This window comes from Dermacentor albipictus, chromosome 4 (assembly GCF_038994185.2).
Source record: "Dermacentor albipictus isolate Rhodes 1998 colony chromosome 4, USDA_Dalb.pri_finalv2, whole genome shotgun sequence".
NCBI classification, from domain to species: Eukaryota; Metazoa; Arthropoda; class Arachnida; order Ixodida; family Ixodidae; genus Dermacentor; species Dermacentor albipictus.
In genome coordinates this window covers 65,240,145-65,264,622 of record NC_091824.1, presented here as the reverse complement: position 1 = coordinate 65,264,622, position 24,478 = coordinate 65,240,145, and the positions used below count along the sequence as shown (strand labels likewise).

The window sequence follows — 24,478 nt, the reverse complement described above, 5'->3', positions numbered from 1 at the left end:
AGCCCTGCTCTTTTGTAGGCTTTCAACGTCTGCTCGGCTTTCCAAGCTTTATTTTTTCAACTAACCGTTTTCTTTTACGCTAGCTTTCCCAAAGCACAGATGGTTTTTCTCCACTTTTCAGTGCACGGCGCACACGTATAATTAAGGAATGCGTACTAGACCATGTTAATGGTCTCAGGTACAAGGCACTCATGGCAGGTGAAAAGAGGGCACAAATCGCCACAGCAATGTCAGAAACAGCTCTGAATGGCTGCCAGTATGCTTGTTCTGCACCTAGGTGCAAACTGTGTGTACTGCGTGTGGACTGCGTGTACATGCCTGTATGATTAAAGAATGCGCACTGTCCCACGACAGTGGCCCCTTTCCATTCTTGAGATGCTTCACCACAATAACATGCGGGTGCTTCACCGCATAACAGGGATATACTGCGACGAAGCTGACCAGTCATATTCGAATTATTTGACGAAGGCCAACTTTGAGATCGAGATAATGGCTATTTGGGCCCATAGAAATGCATGGGCACTGGCTGAGACCTTTGGTCAGGATCTTTTAACCAAAAAATTTATTTATCCAAGGCTGAAGCAACGGAAGTCTACTGTACAACCAAATTCTCAATATAATAGAGTATCTAGCTTTATATAACTTCTCGTCCACATACACTAACACCATGTATCTAGAACCTAAATATAATAAAGTGTGCTTACACACGATTTCAATATAACTAAATTTCAGTGCTGCCATGAAGGAATAACAAGACAACAAATGGAAACTTCCGGTAATGTAGATGGTCAAATGGTTGAATTATTGAGTGGCTGCTTGCGAACCCACTTCTCAAATTGCGTGCCCTGTGACCAAGGGTGGCCACCAAAGTGGAGCAGCGTCATGTTCGGTATATAGTCCAAGTGCAAAAAGATCCTATCGTGCCACAGCTGCTGCATGCTTTCGATTCGAGTGAAAGAGTGCAATGGTGAGCGGAGAAGGATGGTGGTGTGATTACCTCTAAAACGGCCTTTGCACCCTGTTTTAAAATAATCTGTGGGGTGTGCAAAGAGTGGGCATGCCAAGATGGCATGGCTTCATGTGCGCTGTCTTCCCGCACCTTTAGTACTGGAGGTTGCATAATCTCAAGTTTCAGAGATGCATTGAAGCGAGAGGCAGATGAAACATTTGATCCCCGCTGCTGTAACTTTTCATGATAGCGTGGTCCCGCTACGGGCAGCACTATTAGCTGCACGACGGCATGGAACCGTGTCTTTCGTCACCAACTCTCAAATTTGACAAAATGTTTTTGTTTCTCATTCAAGTTTTTTTTTTCTGATTGTCCGATAATCCAGAAAATCCACCGGCGACTATTAGCATATAGGGCTGAATTTCAATATAACGAAATTTCAATATCATGAAGCAAACTGATGATTTTACAGACTTCTTTATATCGAGATTTAACCGTGCTTCAATACTGTGTCAGAATAGTTATACTGTTGCCATCACTCAATGGCCCACAGACTTTACCACTATCATTGGCGCAGACAAAATTGTTAAAAGACACCCCCAGGGCACAATGCAAGTCATCATCACCACTGCAGGGCAGCTTACAGCCATCACTATCGTCGCCTAGAGAACCTGTAGTGCTGTCTCTTGAATTTCTTGTGCTTCCAAGCTTCTAGTAGCCGCCGTGTGCATGAGGGAGTGTCAATGGGGGTGGAAATAACCGGAGCAGCACGCTTTTGCATTGAAACTACCTAAATGAGCTTTCCTTTCACAGCAATATACAGTTTCCCACCAAGACATTCTAGTGCAATATAACTAAGTGGAAAGTCAGGTCAACCGAGGTCAACTAAATGAAGTCGACTGTATGCTGCAGTGATGGCTGGGAATCAAACTTGTGATCCCATGCTCCGCAGCATAACGCTGTAGCCACTGAGCCACCGCTGTAGTACTGTGTCACTTTCCCAACAGAGGAAAAATAGAGAGGCAAGGTAACAGGGACAGTCACTGACCTGCGGCACGGGGTGGACAGTGGGTGGCCTTGGGGTGCGAGGTGAAGGCAGCTGTGGTGACATCTGGTGGAGGGGAGAGGCCATAGGGGACGTTGGAGGCTGCTGCATCCGAGGGGATGGGGAAGGGCCTCCCATTGGGGAAGAGGGCGGTGGCATGGGAGAGCGTGGGGGGCCGCAGGTCACGCCCCCGGCACCAGTGGACACCTGGAATCATGTCATCGATGCCATGGCCATTTAAACCAGCCCCAAGGTAAGACTCCAAATGTATTGTTTAATAAATGCTCACCTTTTGTAAAGCACGACCGAGAAAAATCTAGTCATCAGCAAGGGTGTTGACTGAATAAGTAGAAACCTTGTGATGTCAGCTGTAAAGCTAGCTTTTACAGTGAGTGCTATCTAAAATGCTGCCAACATTAAAAATTACAAAAAGCCTTCTTAGTTTGACCCTTATTAACTCAGACAATCAGATCATTTGCCCTCACAATTTGGTCTGTATGATTTAACTGAGTGAAATGCTCATTATTTCAGAGGCATTTGGCTGCACACCGATTATTTTGAACATGCCCCAGAGCATTAGAAGTGTGGAGTGCTGCAAATCAACAACACAAAATCAGAGTGGTCTTGTCAAATCTAAATAAACAAAATTTCGCTGCACAAGCTTCACATTTCACCTGTTTCTTTGGTTGAAGGTGGCTAATATGACAAAGTTGCAGCCCCAAACTATACCAGCATGATCCACAATTTACATACTGCCATCTCTATGGGTGCACACACCCGGAGCCTGCAAAAATGGTCACTTGGGGCACTGCGTCATACCAAAGCCCTACAAGTGATTCAGGATATATCAAACTGGGATATATTAATTAATGTCTATATCAAACAGAGGCAACATCTCCCGAAAATCTAATGCAAAAGCATAGCGATGTACCACGTGTACATTGAACTCCCATTCTCCGCGACATTTGATATAATGGACGCGGTGCCACACCATGTCCCTACAAGTGCACTTCTCCCAACGAGACTCGATCACTTCTATCACTTCTTGTGTCGGTGGAAACACTTACCCTATATTGCCACGTATTAAGACGACCCCGAATATAAGTCGATCCCCCCAACCAACTTTCGATCCCCTGATTGGGAAAAAGAGACAAAAGATATACAGTCGCCGACCGTTTATTCGGACCTCACGGGGACTGCGGAAATGTCCGAATAAACAGGTGTCCGAAAAAGCAGATTAAGAAAAAACAACAATGAAATCCTTTATTTCCACGCACTTATTCGGGCTCGGCAGTAAGCTTGAAGAAATCGTGAGTGCGCCATTGCACGCTGTTCCGTTTACGCGCAATCAGATAAGCCTGAATCTCGGAGAGGGTCGTACGGTCACTATAGGCGTCTGAAAGCACAGTCACTGTTTGTGCACGCTCCGCATGCGACGGCAGCGTAGCACATGGTGCGTCATCTTCCGACTCGGAGTCATCGTCCGGCGGTGCAGCAGAAACCTGACGAATGATCTCGCCGTCGTCGAGTTCTGCGCATGTCAGTACAGCAGTGTCAGCACCTGTGAAACTGTCAAATGAGAAGGTGTCCGGAGTCGCAATGCAACCACTGCGCAGGTCTCGGCAGAACATTTTCCGCGTCAGTAGGGAGCTCATCGGAAGGTGACAAATCCTAGGCCTCCCGGCACCCGCTTTCTGGCATTCCCCAGCGCAGTCTGCGCGGGCACTGTCGGCGCCATTAGACACTTGACGCGATGTTTCCGTACGCCGCGTTGGTTCACCGAAACCTCGACACAGCACACAAAGCAAACACTACCGTGCCGACACCAGTCGCACAAACGAAAAACGTGGCCTGCTTGGCCTGCTCGCAGCGTCGTGCGCGAAACAAACAAATCAGCTGCTGGATTGTCTTGACATGGCTTACTAAGCTGAAACCGGAACTGCTGTACGGCCACTCTATCGAACCAGGCAGAAACGATGATGATGAGCGGGGATTTCCAGTAGCGCCACTTCGTGGGGCGGCAAGGAGGCTCCGTTCAAAACAAAAATGGCGTTCAGCAAGTCGAACTATGCGCCGGTCAGAGTCGGTGCATGATGCCCTCGATCAAGTTGGCTCAAGGAGTGTCCGAAAAATCAAACGGGAGGTTGCAAGGTGTCCGAACTTTCGGCAGTTGTTATACATTACGGTCTATGGGGAGAATGGCGGTGCCGCGAAGCTGACCGAATAATCGGGCATGTCCGAATTTTCGGAGTCCGGAAAATCGGTCGGCGACTGTAAACAATAATTGAAAAATAACTGGCCACATTCAGGAACAAAGAAAATGCATTTGTTGAGCTTCTGCAAGCATCTTGGATGTTTCCGCCATTGTGCCGACAATCTTGAAGTCACCACCATGATTGAGCCCTTCAAAAAAGCTTTGCGCACCAAGTTGTCAGGCAGACCGTACCGCACGCCGCACGCCCACTGTGCCACAGTCCCCAAAGGCTCCTGCTTCCCACGGCCCGTCGGTTACTGCCGCTTATCGTCCTGTTCCAAGCACTCACTGTGGAGTGCCGCCAACCGATCCTTGAACAGTTTGTTTAACGCCATGTCGAGAGGCTGAACAACAGGAATCAAACCGCCTGGGATGTTTGCCACCTGGGATGATTGCCAACTGACACTCTACATTGGCCCCAGCTCTCTTCAAGCGTTCTGCGATGTGGCCATAGAATGAGTCCAGTACCAACATGCTTTCTGGCTTGAGGAGACCGCCTGGGCATCAGAGCCAGATGAGGCAGAACCATTCTAGGACAGTCTCCTCAGTGCAAAACTCCTTTTTGTTCACGCGAACGATCACTTTTGAGGGGAATTTCTCTTTGGGCATCGTTTTCCACTAGAACACAATTGAAGGAGGAAGTTTGTGGTCATTGGCAGTGCAGCACAACATTACCGTAAATCGGTTATGCTCGTTGCCTGTCATCATTAGACGCACTTGCGGCTCACCTTTCACTGCGACAGTCCACTTGCTTGGCATGCAGAACCAGACAGGCCCTTGATGGGTGTTACCGATCTGGCTGAGTATGAGGGCGTGCTGCGCCTTCAGCTCACTGATGAAATTTAAGGGGGGACACGGCTCTTTGCGGCGAAAAAAATCACGAAAAAAACGATTTTTTGAAAAAGAAATTTTCGATATCTGCAGCCAATATTCCTTTAATTCACAAAGTTTTGAATCTCAGGGAAGAGTATTTCGTCCGCAATATCAATTTATAACATCACTGTGAGCTGCTTTCAGCACAAAAACAACCCTTTTTATCGCGGCGCGTAGCTCTTTCTCTACGCGCGCGATCGCAGCCATCTTGGTCTCGTTGGAAAGAGGAGCCTTCCTTCTTTAATTTCCCGCCAAAAGTGACTCCGTCGGTACGCAGTGACGTTGAAATCCGGGGAGACAAAAAAGCCCGAACGCGCGATCCGATTCGTTGACTAGCGCACGTGACCAAAAACGCGTGCTGTGGTTGGCTGCGCGAGGTTCCCATCGTCTGCTCCATTACGCAGGTGACGCGACTGCGCGTCTCGTAGGTCTGTTGGCACATGCCTAACGATGTCCGATCCACCGGGAAAGTTCGCCACGAGGCAGAAGTTCGGCACCAAGAAGAAGCGATCAGCTTATAACTTTCAAAAGCGCTCCATTCCTTCTGAAAGCATCGAGAGTAGCCCGCCGCCAACCGCAAATGATGCCAAAACCGCAGACTATGCCGAAGTAGGCATAGCCAGCTCACAAATGAATGAAATCGTTCCGGACAGCGGCCGCGTTCGGCGTGACACTGCAATGTTGCAGCGTGCGGATTTGTTGCAGAGGCAGATGAATGCTCAAAAAAACTTCGAGTTCTTGCGTCAACGCCAGCAACAAAGCGGGTGTCGGATTTACTCACTCGCGCCGACGGCGCTGCAGCCGTGCCAGTCGACACCGAGGCAGGCTTCGCTATCCTCAGTAGGACTCCGTGAACGCACTGATGTCGTTTGTCAAGTGCAAGGTGTGCGGCGGCAGCGTCGCAGGAGGCAAAAGCGAATGGTAATCTGGCCTCGCCATAAAGATCGTTATCACGTGCACGTGTTGCGGCAATATCGCGTCGGCATGGAGCTCGACCCGCTTGAACGACAACCTTGCCGCGCGCGCGATGCAAGCCACCGGGAATCGGCGAACGGCGCTAAATAACAATGTTTTTGCCGCATTTGGGTGGCCGTGGTCAGAGTGACTACATTCCTGGTGGCTTTAGCCACTTTCACTGCAAAATAATGCAAAATTATTTCTGTACTTTTGATTCAGAGTGAATGTATTCCTTTTTTCTCGTTTTCTCAAAACACCGACTTTTCACTTGTGCACAATGTAGGGTCAGATTTTGGAATTTATGCTTTAAAAATTTTCAATTCTGCTTTAGATCAGACAGTAGGGTAGCCACAATTCGAACAGTAAAGATTGAATTGCTACAAAATTATTAATATTTGATATATCAAAATAGTATTCCCACCATTATGTACCTTATGTTTTCTAGTACCCAGGCATGTGCCAATACAAATTTCGTAGTGCATTTTCCCCCTATTGTTTCTGCAAATTATGAACAGTGAATTTCATTTATCTTCAGGACTAAATGGCCTATTGGAAAAATAATTACATATTTGAAATCAGCACAAAAGTCTTAACAAGAATGGAAAGTTTCATGAATATTGATGGAAAACATCATGAACATTATTTGAATTACAGTGTCCCTCCCCCCTTAAAGAAGCGAAAGTTTCATTCTTGCCTGGTTGGACCCCTGTATCATCCTTGATCAATTTAGTATTCAAGTATTTGCCGTAATCACCATGAACATGTCCTGAAATGTTTTTTCTCGTTTTCTCAAAACGACATTTTTGATGGTAGTGTAGTTTTGGAGTGACGATATCTCTGGTTCTACTCATCTTATTGCAGTAATTCTTTTTTCGTCAGAAAGGTGGACAAATTGGGAGTGCAGTAGGCCTAAAATGTGAACAAATATCATTACAGAAATTTTGAAAAAGTAATAATTTCTCCAGGGTTTCACTAATGCCTTCTGCTTACAAAAGTTTGACATGCTGTAACTTCAACATAAATCAGTTTAGAACATTCATTCTTGTAGCACTGCAACCTCTGATCATTCAACATCATTTTGATGTGCCAGTCTCCTTCATTAACAGCCAGCATTGTAGAGAAAACTTGCCTCCAAATTAGTCCATACAAAAAAACATGAATTGCTTATATTTTGAAAAGTACTTGTTGCATAAGAAAACCAATTGAATATTTGAAATCAGCATGTCAAAATACATACGTGATGGAAGTTTTATCAAATTGTGGCCACAAATAAAAAATGAAAATTTAAGTGGGGTGTCCCCCCTTAAATGTAGTAAAGTCAAATCCCCAACTCAATGGCCATTGAACATTATGTGTTTTGTAACCGCATAGACCGTACCAGCTTATTACGTACGCATCGGTTAAAACGTAGAGCTTCCACTTTTCGTCGCGCAAACGTGGCGGTGCGTCGTCTCCATCGGGCGGCCCGGCAGAACAACAAGCCTCACGAGATCAGAACAACGGCTTTCAAGAGCCCTGCGCGTTTGCACGTGAAGCCACATCAACACCGACATCATTTCAGCGCTGTGCCAGAGTGTGTTGTGGCATCGTGCAAGCAAGGACTCGCGTCTTGCCAAAGCTCGGATAAAAAAAGACGCCGGGTGCTCAGCATAGAAGAAAAATTAGACATCGTTCTTGCTATCGAACGTGACACGAACTCAGCGCTGGCACGCGACAGGGATCTGCTGTTGACTACGGTGTGTGGCATTTGGAATGCGAAGAAGTTGCTCGGCAGCACTGCTGCGACCCAGAAAAGATGTCGGCTACGAGGTATCGACATTTCGCCATCGTTGCCTCTGTTGTTGCCAAGTGCCGACTAGCAACAGTGATGAGGACGACACAGAAAGCGACAGCACGGGCGATTCAGGCCCGACAACGCCAGAAGCTGCGCGTTACGTCAGCGTCATGAGTGCAACGATCGCGGCGAGAACAGGGGTGCGATAATGTAACTATTCCAAACGAAAAGTATTCCTAACTCTGGCACCGGCAATGAAAAAGGCGCCCCGGGACTTTAGCAGCACTACTGCGCGCATGCACGGGGAATACGTAATACCAACGAGGAATCTGCCATGCGAGTGTTTGCCGACAAGAGAGGGCTGGCTGAAAAGCTTGCACGCAGCTTCAGTAAGTTTGAGGCCGCTGTCGTTGTGCTAGGCCGCCGTGATGGCCGAGAGTGATGGTCGTGCTAGGCCAAAAGTGATGAACACTCTCCCCAAATTTACGCCAACTTTTTCAAAAAGAAGGTGAGTCTATTATGTGAGTACATATGGTAGGTGTAGCTATAATTATTTTTCTCAACACTGAATATGGCATTCCTGTTAAGACGCAAAGGTGGGCTTATGTGCATTAATATATTGTACTAATTACTAATTAGACATTCTCGGCTAATGGGTGCTGCTGCACAGATTTTCAAACCTCTCGCTAAATGCAATAAAGGAAACCCAGAAGTGGATTCTCGACTTACAGACACTGCATGCTGGTGTGCAGCGCCAGCCACTATGGGACTCATGGCAGACGACATCCCGGGTGACATGGCAGGCGACATGCTCCGGGACAAGCTGGGCCCCATGCTGGGCCCCGAACTGGATGCCATGGGGGGTCCACCTCCCATGTGGTGCATGGGAGAGCCCTGCGACATCATGGCGCCCTGCAGCAACTGGCCACCCTGTTGCTGCAGCTGCTGCTGCTGTTGCTGCATCTGTTGCTGCTGCATGTGCTGCTGCCACTTTTGCTGCTTGGCACGGTATTCTTGCATCACCATGCTGTGCTGCCGACACAGCTTGCGCAGCTGAAAAATAGTGCCAGCCACAGCGTCAGTCACTGGTACCGTCGCTAAAATTGCCAAGCATGCATCAACTGTCAATTTCATTTTGGTTGCTCAGGCGAGGTTATAGGAATAAACCTTTATTATGAGACAGTCATCAGGGTGGGAAATCGATATCATTTAAGCGTTGTAGCACAAGCACAACGACACAGACACAGAAGACACGTGAGACAACGCACAGCTGTCTTTTGCGCCTTCGGTGTTTGTCGCTCTTAGATGGCCTGGCAACAAGCCCATATATCTACATTCATTATAAGCATTATTCCGTTGAAGGTGAAGAGGATGTTAAGAAATCATACAGTGAATCCGGATGCTCAATTAAACAGTGCATGAGCCCATAAAACGTATATTGAAACAAAGCCTCACTCAACACCATCAGGATAATAGCAAAGAAATTTTGCTCATTCCCATTAACCACTGCCTCATCTGTCGGTTATCAGAATGTGATACAGTCAGTACCAAGAAGCCACGTGATGGAGTGACCTTCATAGCGCAGTTTGTCTTGACAAGTTCATATGGAGGAACACAAATGTATGCCATACCTAGCTGTGCCGTGCGGATTGCCCACTTAGTACTGAGTTCGGTGCTGCACTTTAAATAAACTGGTGCATGCATGCACCATAAACTGGTGCAAGGATGTTGTGCAGTTGGGACCACGTGAAACTTATGACAAGAATTTACTGCACACTTTATAGGTACTCATTAGCGTGATTACACATGAGGCAAGTAATGGCCACAATTTCCTGTCAGAAACTGCACCAAACGGGGACATTGCATTTATTTGGTGACCATTCCTCTGGCCTAGTTCCTTAGAATGCCTCACACCAAGGTTGACCAATTGTCCCCAATCTCAGCTAAAACATGTACCGTAAAAACCCAAATATAAGTCGAACTTTTTTTTCAAAAAACCATTGCGAAAAGTCGACCCTCGTCTTATATACTGGACATTGGCGGAAAAACTATGAAAGCCTTGCAACAATGGGTGGCTGAAGTAAAGAGCCGCCTTCACCATCGCCATCAGCAGTAGCGCAGCGTGGCGAAATTGTGGCACCGCCAATTTGCGTTTACATTGTCACAAAGTTATTTGGTTAAAGGCTGCTTTTTCACATTTTGTTTCAAAATGAGTGGAAGCCGACGGCAATTCACCATCGCCTTCAAGAAAAAGGCGATTGAGTGTGTGGAAGCCCACGGCAACCTCGCGGCACAGCACGAATTCGGAGTATCCGAAAAGAGCATTCGGTACTGGTGGAGGCAGAAGCAGCAAACCAACAGAAAACGTCATTCCGTGGGTGGACCGCAGAACTGGAAGACAAGGTTCCAGAGTTCATCCGAGAGCCGCACATAAGATCACTGCCTGTGACTGCCGAACTGCCGAATGCATACGTTTAAAAGCGGTAGAGATCACGCATGCCTCTGGACTGGGCAGCGAGAAGCACTCATCATCCGACTCCAGTTCGTACGACTCTGATCAAAGGCATTGCTCCGATTCAGAGTAGCGCTTGCGCACTTCGTGCCCTTCTGCGTACTGTACACCCGGCCAATTTTTAACAGTATTGCGCGACCATTGACCCGCGTGTTTGTCAGCACCTTATCATCACGGCACAGAACGGCGAAATAGCCAAAGTAAGCGCACGTGTACACATGTGCGTATCTCTTTTGTTTCGCCGCTCAGCGCCATTAATAAGGTGCTGACAAGCACGCGGGTCGATGGTCGCACAATACTGTTAAAAATTGGCCGGGTGCACATGTGAGCAGCATATAAAAAAATACTGTCATTATTGTGCATGAGTCGTATTTGTTTCAAGGTAAGGGTGTCTTTCGGTACTTTTGCCATTGAAAAAGATTTTTTCCATTTTTAGAATTCGTTAGTTGGGGGATCGACCTATGTTCCTGTCTGACATATAGTACGGTTTTTACGGTATTACGTAAAACCGTACTAACTGTGAGATAAGTGTGTAAAATTGCCTGAACAGGTGGCTGGCCTATATTTAGAATGCCTGTTCAAAAGGCCAGGCTGGAAACATTTAGCAGAGGCAAACAGTGAGCAATGCACAATCGCCAAGTGGCTGGCAATGGCAGCTCTTAGTACAGTAAAACCTCGTTAAACCATACCCGCTTAAACAGTAGTTTCGGTTTAAAAGTACTAAAGTCAATTCCCCCGACTCAGCGGCCTTTGAACATAATGTATTTTGTATCCGCATAAACCATACCAGCTTATTGCGTACGCATCGGTTAAAACGTAGCGTTTCCACTTTTCGTCGCGCAAACACGGCGGTGCGTCGTCTCCATCGGGCGGCCCGGCAGAACAACAAGCCTCAGAGATCGGTACAATGGCCTCCAAGCGCCCTGTGCGTTTGCACGTGAAGCCGCATCAACATCAACATCATTTCGACGCCGCATGGACGCCATGCCAGAAAGCGTTGTGGCGTCGTGCAAGCGAGGACTCTCGTCATGCCCAAGCGAGGATAAAAAAGACGCCGGGTGCTCAGCATAGAAGAAAAATTAGACATCGTGCGTGCTACCGAACGTGACGCGAAGAAGTCGGCGCTGGCCCGCGACATGGATATGCTGTTGACTGCAGTGTGTGGCATTTGGAATGCGAAGTTGCTCGGCAGCGCTGCTGTGACCGCGAAGAGATGTCGGCTACGAGGTTCGACTTTTCACCATCATTGCCGCTGTTGTTGCCTAAGTGTCAACTAGCGACAGTGATGAGGACGACACGGAGAGCGACAGCACGGGCTATTCAGGCCCGACAGTGGCAGAAGCTGTGCGTTACGGCAGCCTCGTGAATGCGATCGTCGCAAGGAGAACAGGGGCGCGATAACGTAACTATTCCAAACGAAAAGTTTTCCGAACTCAGGCACCCGGCAATGAAAAAGGCGCCCCTGAACTTATGCAGAAGCTGCGTGTTACGTCAGCCTCGTGAATGCGATCCTCGCAAGGAGAACAGGGGCGCGATAACGTAACTATTCCAAACGAAAAGTTTTCCGAACTCCGGCACCCGGCAATGAAAAAGGCGCCCCTGGACTTATGCAGCACTACTGCGCGCGTGCACGGAGAATACGTAACGCCAACGAGGAATCTGCCGTGCAAGTGTTTGCGGAGAGGATGGGGGCTGGCTGAGAAGCTGGCATTCAGCTTCAGTAAGTTTGAGGCCGCTGTCGTTGTGCTAGGCCGCCGCGACATCAAACGAAAATAACACGTACGTCCCGCGAAGTGAATAAATACTGCATGTTTTTTCCCCCTTTCATCGCACTCTCTCTGAGTTCCGTTTTCGACAGGTAAGTGGGCGATCTCATGCTATTTCGCTAAACAGTACTACCGCTTAGTGCGTACTTTTTCCGAGCTCCGGCCGACTACGGTTTAACGAGGTTTCACTGTAGTACAATGAAGGAGCAAATTGCAAACCCCTAAGGACAACATTGGTACCCCATAGACTTTGGTCCTTTAATGCTGAGCATCAATCAGCTCTTTGTGGACTGGTCTATTTTACACAGCCTAATCTCGCCCTACTCACAGCATATGTGCATGGCATCTATTTGCATCACGATGCCAGCAGTGCTTGCTTGCCACTTTGTGACCACTCTTAATGCATTTTCACACTGGGGAACCTGGCTTCTACAGTGATGCAAAATTCAATTCGGCAATGGCAAGATCTGCTGAAAAGGCCCTTGCCACACAGATCGGTTCCAGATTGATTTCTTTCACTGCTGCCACTCTACTGCCGTAGATATTTGATTTGTAAATATAATTATTCGGACGTTTACTGTTCAATTCGATTAGGTAATACTTGGAGTAGTCGCGAACCCCTAGTTTTTGGAGCTTAAGGTGGCTCATTTTGATACACCTGTGTGTCCGAACGAAGGGTATAAAGGTTTAGTTTCGAATAAAATAAATTTGGACTTACTTTCGGTCTTGGGATATAGCTCATTCTGAAGAAAAATATTTTTAAAAAAAAGCCTCCTCAATTGTCTCTGTCATGTTTAACGTGACCAAGCGCAGGTCACAAAATTTAGTTCTTCTTTAACGATTACCAATAACTAAAAAATTTTGTAAGAATTATCTTGACCAAGTGTATATCTGTGCTAAGAAAATCGGGTTACCCGTATTTTCTTGAGTCATGCTGGATTTGTAACTTTACCATTGCAAGGTAAATGCAGAATCTCAGCTGTTATCACACGTTGTGTCGAAAATTTGAAAATATTGCTACATGCATATTGCATGCTTAGACGAGGTGCACAGGCACTCCCATGAAGAAGACGATGAACTGACCCATTTTGCTCAAGCTGCCATCTTCACTGGTCAGCGCTACAATTGCGTTTGTAAATATACCTTGTAAATAATCTTCAGCACAGTTACAGAACCTTCTTGAGTTGATGACAGAGCTTGTTATGAACACCTGGGCTCCAGTATCAATGAATGCCTCCAAAGGAACACCATCTACGTGTACCTGAAGTAAGTGTTGGTTTGTAGAACGCGTCAATGGAGGATTTTATCACGAAGAAGATAATGCAGCAGTACATTATCAAAGTAAGTGCCTTCCACACACTGTTGGTAAACTCACTGTTTACTCCTCATCTGGACATATAATAGGGCTTTCAGCAGATGCGTTACGCTATGCTAGCCTACAATGCAGTTTTCCAAAACGATTACATTATTTAAATTCACCATGCAGTTTTAACAACAGTTTTAGCAACTTTGCAGCAAAATTTAGCTACACTTCTTCGTTAATGTTTCGTGACACACTTGATATAAAATTTGGTGATGCTGTATTGGACTGAGTCTAGTCACTCACCTGGTCCAAGTTCTTTTGCATGCCAGGCTGCTCCTGTGCAATGCGTTGCAGCTCGGCAGCGTTGTGCTGGGGTAGCTCCTGGCCAGTCTTGGCCAGCTGCCGCTGCTTGGTGCTCAGAGCCTTCTTGGCCTTGCGCAGCTTGCCAACATCACCCTCGAGGGCCTTCTTCTGGGAGGAGAGCAGCGCCTCCTGCTGCGCCAGCCACTGCTCATAGGCAGCCACCATCGGGCCCGGCGGCGGGTCCTGTCCAATGCACAGCGACGGTGCAGGAGGTGGCGGCAGGGTCTGGATTTGAAATGGCACCGGTGGCGGCCCTCCCTCGCCTGGCAGTGCCAGGGCTCCTCTGCCAGCAGCCACACCAGTGTGAGGGCCAACTGCGGACAACACCACAGTGGTGCGGTGTGGTTAACTAAATGGCTCCTCCCAAACCGCAAGAAATTCTGCTGCGAAGATGGAGTGCCAGTGCCAACCTGGTGTGCCAGGGAGTACGTGCACTGAACATAGCCGCCCCGAACATAGCCGTATGTCTTGTCTGTCCATGCTCAATGACGCGCACACCATGGTACACTGAGTAGTGACACTGTTCACCGCATCCACAATTGACAGCATGTCACGGTGTCGGGAAAATTGTTGCCTGCCCTGTACTAGTTGCGTGAAATATAGAAAAACTTGGCTCAGCATACCATGTTTTAACATATTTGTTACAGTGTGCTGCTGCTTTTCAGTCATATTTGCTATGTTTGTAAAACAATATACTCTTCTTTTTTTCCCCTGCCCCGTTTCCTTTCTACTTGCTTTTTGATCAAAGATGAGCCAACTTCTGTATATATGTGTATCGCCTTTGCCACATACCACTGTGTTGCTGTGTTTGCTGGGAGGTCAAGACTCCTCAAGCTGTTTTCACAGCTTTTTACCTGTCCTCCTCACAACATTTCTTTGTTGCGGAATAAATTTCAATTTCAATTTGTACAGTCAACGACAGATTTTTTGGACGCCTAATTTTTCGGACATGCCTACATGACTACATAATTCAGATGCCTTCACGGCACCGCCATGTACCCCATAGACTCAATGTATAACAACCTCTGAAATTTCAGACACAGAAAACCTTTGCTGTCCCATTTTCCAAACTTTTTGTCATGACCGCAGGTCCAAAATGGCATTAATCAAAGCCACCACTGTCGCCATTTTAATTATCTCGCCACCTTGAACCAGCTCTCTCACATGCATATCCACTGGCAGCCATAGCCACCACCGCAGGAACGCTAATCCAAGCTGCTTAGAGATTCGCCACCAAATTTGTTGTTGTTCGGGGCCGTGTTTTTCATTAAAATTGTTTGCCACCTGTTCGCAACAGCACCGATTCCACCTTTGTAACCCTCGCCAATGCCTTTGAAGCTCGGAAAGCACGACGTGTTGCATAATGCCGATTCCCGAAAGTCAGCTTCCCCTCAATACAGCATGTTATGCGGCGAAGCATACGCTGAGTATTGCAGTGAAGCATACCAAGTATGAGAAGGGGCACTTGTCGCAGGACACGGCATGCATCATATTTACTTGAACCTAACGCGCACCTTTATTGCGATAGCAATCATATAGACATTCCAGGTGTATTCCTGACGTCGCCATTGCAGGAATGTTCAGTACAGTCCAAGGGCGATAAAAGTGTCGCTGCGTGCCGTGTGCTGAATGTGCAAGTGAAAGCTTGCAAGAGTGAGCCAGTGATAGTAGCTCAATCTTGCGCATGCAAAGCGGGGAGGAAGCGCACCGTCTTTCATTGCGCACAAGGATCCCGGTGAAGGGTAGGGAGGGGGGGGCACGTTCTACTCCGGGCGGCCCGGGCTGCTGTGTCTTGAAAGCCATCTGTGATATGGACAGAGTCCACCACATGCTGTGTTTCCGCAGGTTAGTTCAAGTTGATGCGAGATGCAGCGTGAAGGTCAAATCGCTCGCTGCTGCTGCCATGTTTCCTCACTCCAGCGTTTTAACAGCGAGTTTCTGCTGTCATCATGCTTGTTGGTTTAGTTAGTATGCCTATGTTTACAAGTTTATACGGCCAATAAAACTAGTACTAGAGTCGCCAACGGATAAATCGGACACCTACAATCCGGACATAGTTGGTAATTCGGACAGTTTGGCAGCCCCACCGATGGCCCCATAGACTTAATGTGTAACAACAAATGATATTTCAGATGGCCACCAGCTCTGCGTCCGATTATCCGGACTACGTCTACGGCTGTAGCATACGCCGGCTCTGCTGCCTTCATCTCCTTTGGCAACCTTGATGAGACATCAAGTATGGCCTCGAAGATTACAAGCTAGATCGTAATCCCTGAGGCCTTGCCTTGGTTGCAGCACTGCACCTCAGAGATTTAACTGCAAATGCCAGTCTTGGAGGCCTTGCCTGAATCGTGAGGTTGCATCAACATCACGATCATCACATCTACTCCGGCACCAATGCACATGGCCCGCTCTTGTTTGTCTAGTATGCGTTCCAGACAGTGCTCCGCTGGCTCCAAGAAGTTTTTCTCGTGAAGTTATCGACAGTCTGCGTCAAATGGCACCAACGGCGCCCTCGCAGTACAACTCCAAATGAGTCTTGAGTCGCAGTCCAAATGAGCCTGACTCTGCAGCTGAACAGCCTGAACTGCCACCTGCCACAACAAGCTCAAACGCGGATATCATTGGTGGCCTGCTAGGCTGCGGTGTGCCGATTCCTGATGCCGTTACATTTGAAGACTTTGCAGACGTTGAAAGCACAGTATATCGTAGTGTGCTGAACTGAATGATGACGAAACAATTGAGCAAGTTCTCACACCATAAAACTGTGAGTCTAACTCAGATGATGATGATGACGTGCCATGTGCTCCGGAGCCTTCCCATGCAGATCTGACTCAAGCCTTTATAGTCCTTGCATCGGTGTAGAGACAACACAAAACTGGCAAAAATACAGGGGAACTTGGTTACACGTAAGTGTATGTGCGTGCAGCAATCGGCCACTTCTTCCTTGCACAGGGGCCTTAAAACGTAAAGAAAATAATTTTTTTTGGATACATTCATTTTTTCAGACATGCGATAGTTCTGACTTATTTACAATCCCTGTCGAGTGCAAATAATCAGTCATCGACTGTATCCTTACTTCATACAGCTAGTTGTCTGCTAATTTGCTATTGCAATCGATTCTTCGGCTTTTCGACGAAACTGCAACTTCTTTCTTTTTTATGATAAAATGGGTCCAAAAATTGCGTGCGCATAAGAATAGAGTACGACCCTAAATCTGCGTTACCATATCGCCATTGGCATTTAAAAATGGCCGCCTCATACACGCTTCGAGCTTAGCAGCCATAGCGTCCTCCAGGTGCTGTAGTACGTGTGCTTAGGTTAGTCCACAGTCAGTCTTCCCGTTTTCTGCATTTGCTCTATCAGCATGGAAGTGCCAACTGCAAGGGCGCACCGAGTTCATCATGATGCCGTAATTAAAGATTAAACTGATCACGTGTGCGGAGACGGACAGAAATCAGGCCGCATCACAGGTGTTTGGAGTTCGCAACACAGCAGAGTTTTGGAGCATACGGGACTGATGCAAACCGGAGAGACGTTTTGCTTCGGCAGCTGCTGCATACGGGTTCCAATTAAACAATATTACTTCCAATTAAACAATATTACTGGATGAGGACTTTGAATTATCGAGCGATTTCTTCTATAAGATTACATGCAAAACTGACGGGACCAACACCTCACGTCTAATTAACCGAAAATTCCAATTAAGCGGCTTCAAATTATCGGGAGTCGACTGTACCTGTGTGACATTTTCTCACTTGCAGTGTGGCATTGGCAATAAGATGTTTCTGAAATGTGCGAGACACACTGGATGCCTCCATGCTCACCGTGTCCGAGTTGGTCTGGTGGCCTGTGGGGAGGGGGGCCACCCATCACGCGGATGGCACCCTGCTCGGTGCGCACCAGGTGCATGGTTCCACCTGGAGACACCATGGGCCCTCCTGGCCCCACGGACATGGGCTGGCGCATCAGGTGTGGCCCGCCCACCTGGGGTGGGCCTGCCACCATGCTGCCTGCAGGCCAGCCGGATGGCCCACCCGGCATCTGGTGGTAACGCTGGCCAGGGTTGCCCACAAGCTGGTTCGGGTTCACCTGCAATGTGCGCAACATGTGAAGCGTGTACACAATAATGTGCACTATCATCACTACGGATGTGAGAATATCAAAATTTTCCAATACAAATCGAATACAAACACTTAGCTTCGTATATAAAATAATGATATGCATATGCATTTATTAGCAAGCTTGGTTATTTTAACATGTTGGAACATTACAAATATATTGTCTGGACTAGTAAGCCACGCTTCATCGTGTATACACGAGTGCGCTCCCTTCCCCCCCTCACCCCTTGCTTGCACGGGCAGACAGCACTTACCAAGCCACCATCCTTCTTAGCTCACCCTTGCACGTTTTCACTTGCACCTAAAGCACGCAGCGCGGAGGGTGCAATGGGATCTTATCACTCTTGAACTTTATACAGAACATGATGCTGCTCTGTTTCAGCGATCAGACTCAGTCGCATGTTTTTCAACCATTTGACCACCTGCGGTCACGGAAGTTCCCATTTATTGTCTCAACATTCCTTAGCAATACAGTGAAATTTCGTTATATTGAAATCGGGCAAAAGCACTTTGTTATATTGAGTCTCAAAATACAGTAGAACCTTGTTCATACGTTTTAGAAAAAGCCGCAAGAAAAAAATGTACTAACCGGGAAAACTTACGATCTGAAGCAAGTAAAAAAATTTGACCGACTCAACTATTGTTGACATCTACGTAAAGCGAAGCCTCGTGCAGGATCGTTACGGCATGAGACGCCGAGGCCCATCCAGCTGGTGGTGCTCTGGCGGAACGAGACGAGTTTTCTTGTTTTCCTATTGCGTGTTGTTTTAAGAGGATCATGGGAAACCAAAACGAAATCGAGCTGGTGGGCAACACCGGATGGCACCAAATTGAAACGTGATGCCCACATCGCACCGCCTGCAGCAGGGAGCGGCGGCTCATTTAGATTATCAGCTGCTAAAAGCATGCAGTACGCTACCAATGGCACCAAGCACCACGATAGGCGAAGATGCTTATCACAATAGCTTGTGACGCACAAGGGCCGGGACAATCAAACCCAAGACCCGCGATGAGGAGCCACAGTTCTCGGAGGCCAGGCGCGAGATCGACGGTAGTTGACTGAGCGGTGAACAGGTGGAGTGAGTGTGGAGAGGACAGCGGCGCGAGCATGCGAGTGTGCGGGGAGAGCGTGGCGAACGGGAGAACTCGGAGTGTGGTTGTGTGGTGCGGAAGGTTGGCGTTCGGGAAATAAAGCGGTAGTTCGGGACCACGTGTGGCGTGTCGTCGATCGTGAAAAGGTTTGGCGGTGATAGCTGTGAAAGCAGCGCGCGACGACCCGGGCGGACATTTTCTGGTATACCAGAATAAGAAACTGTGCACCGTCGTTTTCACATGACACAGGCGGCTATATACAGTTCTCGGTCAACCGCACCTCGCACATTTTCTCGTTTACATGAGATCTAGCAGCTGGAAAACGTATCATACGATCACAGTTTGGCGACGTACTGAACACTGATGCCGAAAAATCCTATTTTCCAGGAACATATGAATGATATGAATGCTCGTAGCTCTATTGGGTCATTTTTTTGTTTTTACAATGGCGAACATTGGCACCGGGAAAACGTATGTAACAGGAACATGTCAACAAGGTTCTGCTGTACATGGTATTCTACGGACAAGAAGTTATAAAAAGCTGAATACTTTCTAATATCAAGAATTTCGTTGAAGTTCATTATATCGAGGTTAGCTGTACATGTGAGCAGCACAAAAGTATGTGACTTACGATTACACCAAATTATGTGACATATACTATCTTTTTCTTTCATCTGTGACACACTATTTGTTTGTGAATGCAAGCAGTGACAGGAGTCTCTATAGCCCTAATAGCGCTGCCTGCTATGTATGAAATGGAGTACAATTGGGACTAATTTGGACCAAAAGTCGAGGGCTCAGTAGAACTACCAGGCACATCTCACTCACAGGATGCTGTTGTGGCATAGCAGGTAGAAGAGATGCCTGGGACATGACAGGTGCCGGTGCTCCAATGCTGTCATCAGGTGGGCCTGAGAGTACGTCGGCCTTGAGGCGCTCAAAGTCCACGTCACTAAGCAGGGATGCCGTGGCAGCCTCTCCGCTCTGCTTTCGCTGCTCCCTCTTCTCCTGCTCCACCAAGTCCTCCAGGAGCAAGGGCTGCTCTTGCAGCAGCAAAGGCCGCTGCTCACCGGGCGGCCCACTCAGACTTCCACCCATGGCCACCGCCGCAACGGGCACACCGGCTCCTGGGGGACGCATGCCCGCTAAGGAACCTCTCAGGTGACTCATGGCCACCCCCGGCATGGCTTGGCCCATCATGCGAACACCTGGCATGGCACCAGAGCCGCCTGTGTAAGGCGGTGGTGGTCGCATCCCCCGAAGACCCAGGTGCTGCGCCGGCATTGTGAAGGATGCTGTAGGGACTACATTCATAGGTGGCCGATTCTCAAACACGGGCATTTTGGGTATCTGCTGTGGCTGCTGCTGCTGCTGACGCTGACGCTGCATGAGTTGCTGCTGCTGTCCTTGCTGCTGTTGCTGTTCTTGCTGCTGTGCTAGCGCAGGTTGCTGTTGGCTTGAAACATTACCTTCTGCTGAAAACGTTGAAAAGCCCAAACTCGTCGGTTTGCGGTCTTCCATCTTTCGCCCCTCTTCCTTGACCGTGGGTTCCTGTTTAACACCCCCACCTTCCTGAGGCATGGCTCCATCTTCGTCTTTGGTGTCCGTTTCCTGACGCCCGACTTCATCCAGGTCGTCTTCTTTGTCGTCCAGATCAAGGTGCTCGTCGAGGATATTGCTCTTTTCGCCTTCTCCTACAAAGGCCCGATCCAGCTCCGGGTCAGCATACTCAAGTATGTTGAAATCGTTTCCAAGACCTGATTATAAAAAAAGACAAAGACAAAACAGGAGATTACCAAAACTTGCAAGGCAAGCGGTGCCTATTTCTAAAGGCTCGCTATCCAAGCTAAACTGTGCGAGAGTCATAATGCCAAAGTCACAAATCCTAATAAAGACCTTGTGCACGGACAATAAACAGGGCTCCTTTTTCTCCAAAGCAAAGCAGCAGGACCAGGAGAAAAAAACATGCAGCTTCACATCTTCGGCCACTGATAGTCTGCCCTGTGCAACTACGATCATAAACAAGCAACAGGCATTACACTCGAGCTTCATTGCAAAGAAGTCGCATCCAACATGAATATACCTTCATTATTCCGATGTAGGTTATAAACATATATTCATTAGACACTGCCATTTGCAAGAAAAATTTTAGATTTACTTTGTTACATCCAATAATATTTTGTATTTTTGTGCAAATAACATGCAGCAGGAATTTAAAAATTTTAACAGTGGAGTTGGGGTGAGGGTTATAGGCGAATTTCACCTGGAGGTGTGGCTCAATGCCCTACTGTGAAGCCGCACCTCAAGGCAGAAATCTCCGCCGCCCAAAGTTTCATTATCTCCTAAGGAACCCCACCCCTTCCCCACCTCCAAGTGTCGAAGCTCTCTTTTCTCCTCTTTCATAATCGCCCCCTTTCCTCCTCTTTTCCCCTCGCCATTTTGAGTTTTAGCTTTGTTGGTAGCAAATTGTGCATGCAGCACCATGCGACCCAGAACTCAGCTCAAGGTTATCAGCATAGCTGAAGAGATGGGGAACCGAGTCACTGGCTGAAGGCATGATATGGACGAGTCATGCTTCTGCCAATGAAAACTGTTTTTACGAAGTTTGAGCATTGTTGTATGCATTTATTTTCACAAAAGTGTAGACTTTTTTTTTTTCTTCCCGGGATGTGATTATTTGTATGCCTTCGCAGCACCATCATATGCCCTATAGAGCCAATGTATTGACCCTTTTCGCAGAGCAGTTTGCTCTAGAGAAACAAGATGGCACTTTCGGCGGTGCGCAGCACGTTGCCTCAGCGAAAGAGCCCGAATACGAAAACATTACTACTTTTGCCCTGCTTCTGTGCAACCAGCTGTCGGAAATGCAACTGGGTTTTCGCTAACGCACTGCACTTCATTCATGCCGCAAAATGTAGAATGGCGGAGAGAAGACGTGCGCAGTAGTCAGCTGCAAAATTTGTGACTGGCATATTAAGGAGTGAAATGAATTTGTGTGTCCAAGTTCACGAAGCCACTGCTACATAAGGACTGCCTGTGTTGCCAGTTCTTCGTGATGCACGACTTTCCTCGAGGATTTAAAAAATAAGAACATCACTTATCTGCCATCGTTATTTCACTAACCTCCTCAAAAGGAGCTTCAACCCCAGAACGTCTGCACAAGTGAGTACCACTGGTTATATGGAGACAAAGGGAGCAGCGTCGTTTCTTGGCATATAGTAAGTTTCTCTCACATTGTTTACTCACCTCCACCCCAAATCACACACAGACCTAAGGTCACTCTATCGCCAACGTATCAACAATAAGCGAACGAAAGCATACTTGAATCAATGCACTGAGGCATGGGTGATGGTGACTACACCGACAAAACACTAACATTCAAAGCTGAACGTTTTCTAACGGTCCACAGAGTAAGCCAGTGACTAATGATAATTAGTATTTGCTACTGTAATAAGATGATTTATTATAAGGCACTAGGCACAGTCTAATCGCACTGGCAGTAGGCGAACGCTGATCGCGCGCACAGCCGACACAAAAGCGCCTTCTTCGTCTTCCTCTTCACCACAATGGCCCCCGGGAGAGAAGAGGAGCCATCATGGCGACTTACGGCATAGGTAGGATGAGGGGGTCATAGTACGGCTTAAGTCGGTTGACATGAACCGTGTCACGCCCGCGATACCTATGGTCGGGTGAAGGTGTCACAGGTTCTACAACATAGGTGACAGCGGAGGTACGGTCTATGACGCGGTAGGGGCCATCATAGCGTGCAAGGAGTTTGGTCGAAAGGCCAGGGCTGTGAGGCGGGACCCACAACCAAACAAGGGAACCAGTCGGGAAAACTGGTGTAAGCGCACCACTGTCACGCCACAGCTTTTGACGACCTTGAGCAGCGGTCGTAAGGGTTTGCACGAGCTGCCTATAGTCCTCGGCGTATTTGGCGGCTTCAGACACAGGCGTGCATTCGGAAGCGTCAGGTCGGTATGGGAGCATTGTGTCCATATTACACGAGGGCTCTCGTCCATACAGCAGAAAAAAGGGCGAAAAGCCAGTGGTAGCTTGTGTGGCCGTATTATAGGCATACGTGACGAACGGCAAAACAGTGTCCCAGTTACTGTGATCCGAGGCGACGTACATAGTCAACATGTCACCGAGTGTGCGGTTGAACCTCTCTGTCAAGCCGTTCGTTTGCGGGTGGTAGGCTGTAGACTTGCGGTGAACGATGCTGCATGCAGCGACAAGGGCTTGGATGACTTCGGACAAGACACGTCCCCTGTCGCTGAGCAGTTCACGTGGTGCGCCATGTCGAAGAACGAAGTTCCACAAGATGAAGAACACAACTTCGCGCGCAGAGGCTGCCGGGAGAGCGGCAGTCTCGGCGGAGCGCGTCATGTAGTCGACACCTACAATTATCCATCGGTTACCCGAGGAGCTGCAGGGAAGCGGCCCTTATAGGTCTATGCCGACGCGATCGAAGGGCCGAGCCGAGCAGGGCAGCGGCTATAGCTCACCAGGAGGGCGCTGTGGGATTTTACGCCGTTGGCATGCCATGCAAGCCCGTACGTACTGGCGCACGAAGTGATACATGCTGTGCCAGTAGAACGCTGCCTTAGCCGAGTATACGTTTTCAGAACACCGGCATGACCATTATGAGGAGCAGCATGAAAATAGGCGCATATGTCAGAACGCATGTGTCGTGGTATCACCAGGAGCCATTTGCGACCATCAGGCAAATAATTTCTGTGGTAACGAACGTTGTCGCAGACAGTAAAGTGAGCGGCTTAGCAACGAAGTGTTCAAGAAGAGGGTGTGGCGGATGGGTCGTGGAGGAAATTTACCATAGTTGAAAGCAGGGGATCCTTACGCTGCTCATCTGGCATATCAGTGACGTTGAAGGCTGACATGGATGCGAAGAGCGGAGACACTGAAGCCACATCACAAGGTAGCGGCGATCGGGAAAGCGCATCGGCGTCAGAGTGCTTTCTGCCCGATCGGTAGGCAACGCGGATATCATATTCTTGTAAGCGGAGTGCCCATCGGCCTAGGCAACCTGACGGATCCTTCAACGAGGACAGCCAGCAAAGTGAATGGTGGTCGGTGACAATGTCAAAAGGGCGACCATATAGGTACAGACGAAATTTGACGAGCGCCCAAATAATGGCCAAGCACTCCTTTTTTGTTACAGAGTAGTTGGCTTCTGCCTTTTTTAAAGTGCGGCTCGCATATGCGACGACGTACTCGTCATAGCTGTCTTTCCGTTGTGCGAGGACTGCACCAAGTCCGATACCGCTGGCGTCCGTATGTACCTCTGTAGGTGCTGTGGGATCGTAGTGTCGAAGAATCAGTGGCGAAGTAAGTAGGCGACGTAGTTGCTGGAAGGCTTCGTCACAGGAAGTTGACCACGCGTAGATGCCGTTGGTAGCGGTAAGCAAATTGGTTAGTGGTGCGATGATAGTCGCAAAATTGCGCACA

At 48.1% G+C, this 24,478-nt stretch overlaps 1 protein-coding gene across 9 annotated transcripts in view; it reads right to left on the bottom strand.

The window, feature by feature from the left end:
• Window positions 1–24,478, bottom strand: part of LOC139059125 (histone-lysine N-methyltransferase 2C-like) — a 243,738-nt gene that overhangs the window by 85,960 nt on the left and 133,300 nt on the right. For all 9 annotated transcript variants that reach the window (XM_070537047.1, XM_070537052.1, XM_070537053.1 and 6 more), the window contains 5 exons: window positions 19,838–20,766; window positions 17,624–17,888; window positions 13,737–14,110; window positions 8,582–8,905; window positions 1,998–2,201 (listed from right to left, as the gene is read on the bottom strand). In XM_070537047.1, the coding sequence (XP_070393148.1) occupies window positions 1,998–2,201; window positions 8,582–8,905; window positions 13,737–14,110; window positions 17,624–17,888; window positions 19,838–20,766 (2,096 nt within the window). The remainder of the gene's footprint in view (window positions 1–1,997; window positions 2,202–8,581; window positions 8,906–13,736; window positions 14,111–17,623; window positions 17,889–19,837; window positions 20,767–24,478) is intronic.